The sequence below is a fragment of the Rhodamnia argentea genome, chromosome 1 (genome assembly GCF_020921035.1).
Source record: "Rhodamnia argentea isolate NSW1041297 chromosome 1, ASM2092103v1, whole genome shotgun sequence".
Taxonomy (NCBI): domain Eukaryota; kingdom Viridiplantae; phylum Streptophyta; class Magnoliopsida; order Myrtales; family Myrtaceae; genus Rhodamnia; species Rhodamnia argentea.
Genome location: NC_063150.1, coordinates 5,493,567 through 5,504,556, shown reverse-complemented (window position 1 = coordinate 5,504,556; position 10,990 = coordinate 5,493,567). Strand labels below are relative to the sequence as shown.

Sequence of the window (10,990 nt, the reverse complement as noted above, 5' to 3'; positions counted from 1 at the left end):
GGGATATTCCCATAATGATATCCTTAATGGGCCTCGATTTACATGAGGCGTGTGCTTTCTCGAGATAAAAGGATTACGGGAAAATGATACAATTGATTCTTGAACTTTGGTTCAATGTGCATATTATATTTGCAATGTAAATTTGTTCAATGCGGTGCCTAGAATTTTAAACATTTTCATATAATTTAGGGATTACATTGCACATTTATGAACGGCTCAACGATCACATTGCACAAATTAAAAGTTCATGGATGATATTTTACATGGGACCAAAATTCACGGATCATTTGTGCTATCGAATTCAATAATTGCATTTTGTTGCTAATTTGTGCCTTGTAATGAGAAAACAAAAGAATATCATATTGATTTGTATACTATAACATAATCATGTTAAATGCACAAGATAATTGCATTATCGTATTTTTGTTATTCATTTGTTATATGACGATAATCGACTTGTTACAGCACCAATTGATTAATTGAAATGTATAAAAGAAGACAAAAGTAAAAAATTCTCGCACGGGTATAATTCGTTACACTCTAAAAGAACGAGTTCTTGAAATGCATGGGCTGAAATGAACGGATAGAATGTCAATGAATGATTACGACGCGACACTTGATAATAATAATTTATCTCATAACTTGATATATCAATTTATAAAGACATGCTTGGATTTGATTTCACTTCTTTAATTTTTACCTAAATTCAATTAAATGTCGCCGTTTCTAAAGACATGCTTATAAGAAAGTCACGACCAAAAAAAAGAAAAAAACAAAGAAAGTACAAATGTCGCCGTTTCTGACTTCAACCCCAGCCGCCGCACATCCTCCAAAAAAACTCCATCGATTTGCCCCCTTCTCTCCATCTCCTTTCGCTTTGCGACGTTCTTCAATGACTCAACCACTGAACAACAAGCTTAATCCATCCGAGCGGCCGTATTCTCCTTCGGCCTTAGCCAATTTCTGCTCTCCCTCTCTCAAGTGACCCAGAAAATTCCTCGCTCCCAATCCCTTCCAGCGTCTTCCAATGGCGTCGCCCACCAAAGAACCATTGGTCATCACTGACAAAACCGAGATGAGGAAGTGGTCGAGGTCCGTGAGGCGCCAGGGCAAGACCATTGGCCTTGTGCCCACCATGGGTTACCTCCACGAGGGCCACCTGTCCCTCATCCGAGAAGCCCACCGCCACGCCGACGTCGTCGTGGTCTCTGTCTACGTGAACCCCGGCCAGTTCGCTCCCTCCGAGGATCTTTCGACTTACCCATCCGATTTCGAGGGCGACATGAGCAAGCTCAAGGCTGTTCCCGGCGGTGTGGATGTTGTCTTTCATCCCCACAATCTTTACGATTATGGTCAACGCGGGGTTGGTGACCAGGCTGCTGCTTCTGGTGTTGATGGTGATAATGGGTCCGTCTCTTGTGTGGAGGGGAAGGGTTTGGGGCACGAGACGTGGGTGAGGGTGGAGAGGTTGGAGAAGGGCTTGTGTGGGAAGAGCAGGCCTGTGTTCTTTAGAGGGGTGGCCACTGTGGTCACCAAGCTGTTCAACATTGTAGAGCCTGATGTGGGTGTGTTCGGCAAGAAGGATTACCAGCAATGGCGGATAATTAGGCGGTTGGTGAGTCTTTTGGATATGTTAATTTGGGTGTGGCGGGAAAAGGGCTGATTCTCAGAGAAGTTCATTATTTTTCCAATTTGTATGATAGCCTTGCTTCTAGAATGTAGTCATTGTCAGTGCATGCCAGTTTCGAAATTGTTGACGGTTTTTGGTGGTAAATATGACTGAATTGGCAGAGTGGTAGTATTAGATTTAATTTGAAAATCTGATGTTGTTTTAGCCATAGGTGAAAGATTCTGTTCTGTGCTCATGTGAAGCCTGGTAGCTAATGATTTGGATTGCTGTTTTTCTTTTGTTGTTCTACTGCAATGTATGAGATGCATTTACTTCATATTTCTTAACTGAGAGTTTGAGGCTGCCTGGCTATAAAAAATATATGTGGATTGGATTTTTACTCTGTTACAACTATATGGAATAATTCAACATGAGGGCTTCAATGATATTTGTGCATTAGTCTGAAAATTTTCTTTTCATGTTTTTGTTAGTTGGTGGTTTAGAATGTTAGAAATGCTATTGACATTGCCATCAGTTATTCTAACATTGCTTAAACTTGTCGAGAATCAATTTGCCAATAATGTGTTTTGGTAGCTGACTCCAATGCTTATTATTTTATTGCACCATCTTGCTTAACAAGTAAGTTTATGATATGGGCTTGGTCATGTTCACTCAGCTGGTTTTCCTGTTTCTTTTCTTGGTTGTGTAGTCTATCTAGTTTATTCACACTTGCATCTTTGAAGGGCTTTATGGAAATGGCACTACTGATGATTAACAGGATTGTAAGTATTGTTGCTAATCATTTCTTTCCTTATGCCTGCCCCAGGTTCGGGATCTTGACTTTTCCATACAAGTGATAGGTTCTGAGGTAATGCGAGATCATGATGGCCTTGCACTGAGCTCACGCAATGTGCATCTCTCACCTGAAGAAAGGGAAAAGGTTCCTCATTCCTCTCTATCTCATTCACTTGAGTAGAATTTGTAAATGCTCTTTGTCTTGTGTCTCACAAGGAGATGGAGATTTTTTTATCTCGTCCCTTTACACTTTCCCTCAGTTTTCTGACAAAAGTTTGTCGACTATTCTCGACTTTTATTCACTTGTGCGAATGCTTTGTATGACATGTTACTTTTCAACTTAGTTTTGGCCAGTTTTTTTTTTTCAATCTAAGAGAATTGTTGGAGGTGCAGTTGCTTATGTGATAACTTTTAGTTCAGACTTGTTTTTATTGTAACATCTGCAGTACCATGCAGGCATTGTCCATAAGCAGGTCATTGTCAAGAGCTAAATCTGCCACAGAAAAGGGTGAAGTTAACTGCCAAAATTTAAAGGACTCTGTCATCCAAGCAATACAGGCAGCTGGTGGGAAGATTGATTATGCTGAGGTGAGGCGCATGTCTCTTTAGCCAAATCGTTTGTCTGTATGATTTAATACCTTGGTCTGATGATGTATAGAATTGATATTGCTTTAGTTACACTATGGGATTAGGTCAAGATATAGTTGGTAGAATAGCCATGGTATCAAAGGTTATAGAACATAGCACATGTAGACAAATTCCCTGCTTTTAGTATAAGATGTTCCCCTGGTTCGGTTGATGAGGACATGGTGTTGCACTAGCGGCAAATGACAAGTTTGAGAGTAATAGGTTGCATTCAACATGCAAGGAGCTGGAGTTGCGTCTTTGCCTTCAATTCTACAGTAACTATTGAATTTGGGACCTGGGATTTGCATAACCAAAGTCTCGGCTATTTCCAATCCACTTAGGAAACAATAAGGAGTTCACAAAGGCTCATTACTCTCCAAATTTCGGCTTCTGTTATCTTTCTAAATGAATGTTGCTCCCTAAGAACTGATAAAACATTGAAGTCTTTGGTAAAATAGATTGCCATCCCTCATTAGATTTCCTTTCTGGTGGTGGCAATACTACAGTCAGTACTCCGATTTACTTATTAGTCTCATGCACATATCTGCAGATTGTAGATCAAGAGAGTTTAGAGGCAGTTGAAGAAATCAGGAGCCCCGTTGTCCTCTGTGTCGCCGCCTGGTTTGGGAAGGTCAGGCTGATCGACAACATAGAAATCAATGTATGAAAGAACATTTTTGTGCTTTGTCAATTTGTCATGAGGAAGAGTTTCCTTTTTCTTTCCGCTTCTGTGGCGGCCCAAATGACCGATCTCTGCTGGTGGCACTACCAATAATTTCTGGTTTTGACACAGTTCAGTGGAGACTGCCGATGTTGGTCACTTGAGGATTATCGACCCTAAAACTATGCTTAAGTAATTAAGATACATTTATTTGAAGCATCTGTGGATCTGGCACAATCAATATACTAACAACTTTGACAATCTGGTCTGACTTCATTTTTTTGTTTTCTCGTCAGATCTGGTCCGATTTCATCAGTCGTAATGGTTGCTAGGTAAATACACCTTGTGGCTCCGTGACATGTTCATCGGTCCAAAATGTCAAAACCAGGGATTCGCCAATGTAGACTCCCGTAGTCAAAGCTCCTCGAATTGCCAGTCTAGAGATATGTAGTCTAGAGAATTGCCCGGCCAACTATGATAGAGCTTACAGAATAAAAAGCACTTACCAAAATCACTTTTCCTTTGCCATGTACTAAGCTACGTGATGAGTCTGACTATCAAGGAAAGTAGAAATCGGAAACAGGTTAAGGGCATACACCCTTATTCTTAGTTGAAAAATGGCTCGGAAATCTCAATTGTCTGTGGGAGTTTCCCTTCCCAACCAATTAGTGAGGACCGGATCTACAGCAACCGATGAGCACAAAGAATTCTGCCAAAGACAGACTCATAGACATCTCAAGAACCAGAAAGTTCAAATAGCACACTTGAGACTCGCTAGAACAAAAGTTCAGAGTACAAGCCTATACACAGCAATTAAATACTGTCATATAGAAGGCGCGTCCATATTGTGTGACTGGAAACTATGTAACCCCTTCAAAGCACCAAAATTTATTTACATTTGTGGTTGCCACAGATAGATAGGACGATGATGAGAATCAAAGCAATCAAAATGCCGAGGACGATCAGCTTGACCTTCATGTTCTGCAGCCACATCTTCCTTCTGATCTGAGTTCCCTGTTGCCTGAAATCTTGTGCCTGAATAAGAGAGAGTGTAAGTGCAATCCAACTCCAGCTTAAAAGAATGGGGAATCTCTAAATGAAAAGCAATTATTCCGACAATTATTTAATGGTAGGAGCTGAGGAGAATCAACAGAAAGGAACCCTTTTAGAGGACGATAATATCACCCTCGGCTAAATTATTGACTACTGTGAGTGCTTGACGGAAAGCCCAAATAAGAGCAACTATGTGTTTCACCCCATGGCTTCACTTAACTGGACACTTAAAACAATGCACTTCTTTTGAAAGGAGAGGCGCGGACATGCACAGGTGTTGACATGTTCAGGTACAAGTCATGTGTCCAACCCAGTTTACACAGGCTACAAACCATATACAATCCATTAGTCAAATCATCTCTCTAAATCAGGATGCCATGTATTATCAGTCCCCTTTAAGCTCGAGTTTGGGTATGTTTTATCCTGTGCTGGTTTTTCTTCATCCATAAATAAGAGGTTCTGACCAATTGCAAAACTCAACCAGAATGCACGGGACAAACATGACCATGTTTAAAACAAATGTCGTGAGATGTGCCCATTTTGACTGCCTAGAGAGTCATCAAGACAAAACATGCATGTCCCTACCTGAGATCGAAGGTTCTCAGTTTTGTCGACCAAAAGCTCAATTTTCTCCCCACGATCAAGAACCTGCAAAGCAGAATGAAATCCATAAGGAATATAACCACACATTGCAATGTAACCCATTTAAAGTTCGTCTGTTCATGAATGAGATTGATGATATACATCATGCAATCCAAAACCCAATAAGAAATTAAGAAATCAACTTCCTGTTCAGATAATCAGTGAGAAATTGTAAACAGATGCTAATTTGCCTTACTTTCTCAATATTTTCCATCATAACTCCTTTTACTTCTGAGACCTGGGCTTTTACTTTAGCAATCTTGCTGATCTCCTCTGGATGATCCACACAGTACTGCATCTGCTCCTTCAATTTGGGCCTATGTCAAGTACAAAGTCTTAACCCCAAAGTATTTTGCAACTGTGGAACACTATCAATTAGACTGGATTAAGAAAAAAGTTCACCCAAATTCCCTGTTTAGGCTTTTGGCAACTGCAGTTGCAGCTTTTCCACCGCCATATCTCTTCGTAAAATCCTCCTTGATTCGCTCAAGGAAAGCAATTGGAACTTGCCGACCGACGGACTCAACAGCCACCACACAGTATGCTGCAAAAAATGACTAGTCAAGTTTAGCATGCTACCACGGGTAACTAAAAGTGACCCAAATCCAAACCCCAAAGACAAGGTAAGGAAATTTGAGCGGTAAGCGAAAAAAGATAGTGGTCCCTTGGTTAACTGATTGGGTTCCACAACATTAGTGTAATTTGCATCCTAGTTCACTGCTTTCAGTCAATATATGCTTTGCTACCTCGCCAAATAGAGGATGAAATCATCCCCATCTTAAATTCTATTTTAATATGAGTATGACGGTAAGTGTTGGTTCCAGAGTTTGTTCAGGCACGGCCAAGAAGCCTAGCACTAGTAGAGTCATTTCCTTTGATCTTACTTAGATCTTAACCCATGAACACTACAGCTAAACATCCAGCAGCGAATAAAACATCAGGAATACCTATATAAATTCAATGTTTCTGTGTGTGCATGAGTATCATCTTCACGGAATCAGTCCGTGCTACCAACAGAACCGTTGTTTCAATCAAACTTCAGCAGAATTATAGCAATCACATAGAAATCCTAAAGGTTTATCAAGAGACCAACTGCAGAATTTTTCGGAGTGCTCAGTCAAAGCATTTCAACTGAAGTCAACATAACCAGAAAGACTTTTACCGAGCAGTATTTTCCTGCGAAGTTTTCGTAAGAATACATCGGGAGACGCCAGACCTAATCATCACATGCTTACAGAATATTTATCCCAATCGCGTAGAATCGAAACAATACGGGCAGACCGTCCTGATCACATCATTTCCCTACGCATACGATCAACTCCCCCGAAACGAAGCGCGCGGAACAGATCGGACCAAATCAAGCGCACAGTCGCACAGATCAGAGCGCGAAGACTTGGAAACCAAATCCACAGAGATCGATCGAAGCGGGAGATGCAACTTACTGAAGCCGTCGTCGACGAGGAAGTTGAAGGTGTGGCCGTCGCAGCTGTAGGTGAACTTGTTGTTGGTGGCGGGGAGCTTCTGGAGGCACTGGAAGGCGACGCTGGTGAAATTGCCGGTGAACTCGGTGAACTCGGCCAGTATCACCGTGCCCCGAGCCACGAAGCTGTAGATCAGCGACTGTTGCCCCATCCCGCACCCGCGTCTCGCGCTCTCTCCGCACCCTCTCTCTCCGCGGCTCTGCGATGGAGGAGGCGGCGACGAAGACGAGGACGACGACCGGGGGCCAAGAGAGAAAGAGAGAGAGAGAGAGGAGGAATCGGATTTGAATTTATCTAGAGAGAGAAAGGGAATGGACTTCGGTTGAAGCAAAGTCGCGTACTGAAACTTCTTGTTCGGGAGCGATGGGGAGTTGTTAAGCTGACCCCGAGTTTCATCGGAATTAACGCGAATGCCACGCTGTCGCCCGTTCATCTTATCTTGTATTTATTATTCGGATTTTCACAAAAAAAAAATTCGGTCGATATTTATTTATTTGGAATTTTTTGAACGCTGTTTAGTTTCGCTTTTCTTGTCGACAAAAGGGTGTTTTCGTAGGGTGATTGAGAACCGAGAGTGTGGGTGAAAAGGCCTCTTTTGTTTGTCTTGGGCAGAGTTTTCGAAATTTGAAAGGCATGGAGCAACCGGCCTTTTTATTTGTTTATTTTTTCTCCTCCTTTTCACTCTCGAATAAAAAATAAATGTTATAGAAAATATAAAAAAAAATAATTTATCGTTTAACTTTCGTCCCGCTCAGAACGGAGATTCCACGTTACGCGATCGGAATTATAAATAGTTAAAGATTTAACGTAAATGACTAATATACGGGGTAAAAGTAAAAGCGACGTAGCTCCAATTAAGTTGCTATTTTCATATACGATTTTCACACGGCTCTGTACTGTATAAATTAGATGGCATCATCTGCTGGTAGGTGCTTTGCTTGGGCTTATCTCGAGATCGTATGCGTTCAAATCGAAATCTCTATATCTCCCTTATTAGCGGAGTAAATATGGTGATCGAAGATTCTAGATCCAATTCTTGCTCGGGAGATCTAGCCAAGATAAAGTACCACACCATCTCTGCAAATCCCTTGTCTGGCACATATATGATCTACTTCTTCACATTTAATTACACTAGAAAAAGCTAAGTTATGATACGTTTCCAAGTTGAGTTAGCGGTTGAGGCATGGAGATGTCGATGCGAATCCAGCGCTCATATTTCCTCATTAGGACACCTGCCTAGGGTTTTTCTTTTTTGTCCTATCTCTAATTTTCTTCTCTCTAATTTTTGCTCTACAATACTAGCGTTTCCAATTTCCTTATCGGTAGGACCGTATGCCTATTCGCATCTGTTTAGGGGTTCGAATGCGGCTTATTTACTGGGGCTCGTGATTTACCAAGATATACATGAAAGTCCTCGTTAAAGATTCAATCCGAGTACAAATTACGAGGTCATACTATTCTATGAATGATCAAGACATCGTTCGACCGATCTGATGAGATCTAGTTTCCCTCCCATCGTGAAGGCAAGGCGAGATGTTTCACCAAAATGTAATTAATACTTATGATGAGATATGCCTTGACGGAGACGTGAGAAATTAAGACTACGATGTTTTTTCTCATCGTCTCTGTCGTATATCACGACGATTTCTCGAACTAAATAAAACAACCGTGGACGTAAAATGGAACTTTGGTCTTTGGGTGGAATGTGTTTGTACCTAGTAAATTCCGATGCCACTCTTTTGTCTCGCATCGCAATTTTTTGCTCTCTTGGAATTTTTCGAGTCAATCGTGCCAATTGTCAACGTCGGCTTGCATCGTGCGTGATTTGCCTGGTGGGTATTTTCCTTTTCATGTAAATCCTGCCTTTTTCAGGGGATCCGTCATCGAAATGGGCTGCGCGAGCCGGATCTAAAGCTCGAAGGTCTCCATTAATGGTGATCGTGCGCCTAGTCGATCGAGAGATAATGGCAACCCATGAACTTCCCGACCTTTTTCACCCGAACCAGTGGTTACAAGGGGTCGATCATTAATCGAAGTGGAGTCACGCAACATCTGCCAGCGTGCATAAAATGAAAGCATTTCATCAGTCTTGCTTTTCATAGAAATGGAAACTCCAAACTCTTTCTCGACTCATTTGTTCCTTCGAAGTCGAATTGTCGGATACAGTGACCGTTGTTTGTTGTTACTCGGAGAAACTATCTTTCGACCAGACTCGCGAGCCTTCGAAATGTAAAGAAGCAGTGATTTTTCCCCTTAGATTTCGTAATGATGCCTGGAACAGGACCGGTCATGAGTTTATGACGTTGAGCCATGCCAGTGCAGTTCATGGCCAACTGCTGCGTCTTCTGATCCGTTATTAACTAGGCAAGGTTCCCTGTCGTGTAGATTCGCCTGGAGATTGTGTTCGGTTAATAAGGCAAGCTAGCTTGTTTTGAGATCTGCGTAAGAACTTGCAGATTTGCAGGATTGGGAGCGATTTGGTATCTTTCTGACCGATTATTTCGATCTCGGATGCAAATAGGAAACTTAAAACCTCGGAAGTGGGACTCCAATAGCAGTTCCAATGCAGAATGAACTTGCAGCTTCAGGGAGTTTAATCGAGGATGCAATCCAGAAGGCCATTTAAGAAACTAGGCAACCTCCACCTTGTATCAGTTGCCCCTTTTTCCTACAGTTGTCTGAAATACTAACATTTCAGACAGCAAGTACAGAAACTCCTCGTGTCCTCGCTAGAGGAATTTGAGCTGACAGGAGGAGCATCGCTTGCTTCGAGTATCCTTGAGAAAAGTACACTAAAAGTGCCATAACTTGTGTACGGCGTTCACTTGAGTGCTATAACTTTCAAAACGTTCACTTAAGTGCCATAACTTTCAAAAATCGTTCACTTGAATGCTACGTCGGAGCAAAATCGTTCACTTGAGTCCTACAAGAACTTTTCCGGCATGACATGTCGGCTTTCCGGCGTGCCACGTCAACTTTTCCGACGTCTACGATAACTTTTCTGGCCTTTACAGTAACTTTTTCGACTACCACGTCGGCTTTTCCGTCTGCCACGTCAACATGACACTCAAGTGAACGATTTTTAAAAGTTATGGCACTTAAGTGAACGTTTTGAAAGTTATGGCACTTAAGTGAACGCCATACAAAAGTTATGGCACTTCTCGTATACTTTTCCCAAGATACTCTTATCGGTTGTCACTATGATAATACCAAAATCATCGCTAAAACAATTTAAAGGAATCAAAATAGGCACCGTTGATTCTTTTTGTCCTTCACTCTCAAGTAATTATCATTCTTTGGAAAAGGAACTACAGAAGGACAAAGGAGGAGAAAAAAAGAAAAAAAAAAAAGGAACGCTTCATGTGTTAGAGATGCTTCTAAATGTCTTTTGCCCAAACGAAAAGCCAGGAACGTAGACTTCCTGGTCATCGACACTTGATTCATTGGCCAGCAGCAAATGCCTCAACAGGGAAGCTCTTGGTGATCCTGGCGAGGCTCTTGAGGTGGATATTCCCCGGCCGGCGAGTCGGCAGTGATCTCCGACACCGGTGGCCGCTGCATGAGCTCCTTGGCCTTAACACCCTTGAGCTTCTTGATCTTGCCCTTCCCGATTATATAATCTGTTCATGGTCTAATGAACCACAGGATCATTCCCAAGAAAAAAAGCAGTAAGAAAAGCAATAGATCCTTCATTTTCTGAAAATTTAATCCCTTTCCGTTGAAGCTTTGACACTCTACCTTACCCAGAGGAGAGATCAGGTTCGCCAGTGACATGAGACTTACTGAGAACAGGAATCGATTGAGAAGAGTCGGCATTACTTCATCATGCCCACCGCCGTAGAACCCTGAAATAATGCCGAGTCCTCTCAATCAAACGATCGCTGATCTCCTGGATATTGCGTATACTACAAAGTAAGGAAGAAGTGAAGATCTCCCGCCCTTTTTATAGTAAAACCAAGTCATAAATGAAGGGGGAAGAAGAGGGTGAGGACAGATGAAGCATTTAACAGAAGGACAAAAGAGCCCACAAGGTTTGTGGGGGAATAGAAAACCAGTTTTGCGGAAGATATCCACGCAGGTGGGTTTTCGCAGTCCAATCTGCAGCTGCATTAGAGGCCCCGA

At 42.0% G+C, this 10,990-nt stretch overlaps 2 protein-coding genes across 2 annotated transcripts; one reads left to right on the top strand and one right to left on the bottom strand.

Moving 5' to 3' along the window:
• Nucleotides 1–776: 776 nt before the first annotated feature.
• LOC115753350 (pantoate--beta-alanine ligase) lies at nt 777–3,911 on the top strand. Its single transcript, XM_030691918.2, has 4 exons — nt 777–1,615; nt 2,436–2,549; nt 2,861–2,992; nt 3,582–3,911. Exons 1-4 carry the CDS (start codon nt 1,028–1,030, stop codon nt 3,696–3,698), a joined length of 951 nt encoding a protein of 316 aa, XP_030547778.1. The 5' UTR covers nt 777–1,027; the 3' UTR covers nt 3,699–3,911.
• Nucleotides 3,912–4,432: 521 nt separating this feature from the next.
• Nucleotides 4,433–7,244, bottom strand: LOC115753353 (vesicle-associated membrane protein 722-like). The gene is made up of 5 exons (XM_030691923.2): nt 6,830–7,244; nt 5,790–5,931; nt 5,584–5,704; nt 5,331–5,393; nt 4,433–4,727 (listed from the first exon to the last, which is right to left on the bottom strand). The coding sequence occupies exons 1-5, from the start codon at nt 7,017–7,019 to the stop codon at nt 4,581–4,583; spliced, it is 663 nt and encodes a 220-aa protein (XP_030547783.1). The 5' UTR covers nt 7,020–7,244; the 3' UTR covers nt 4,433–4,580.
• Nucleotides 7,245–10,990: the final 3,746 nt, after the last annotated feature.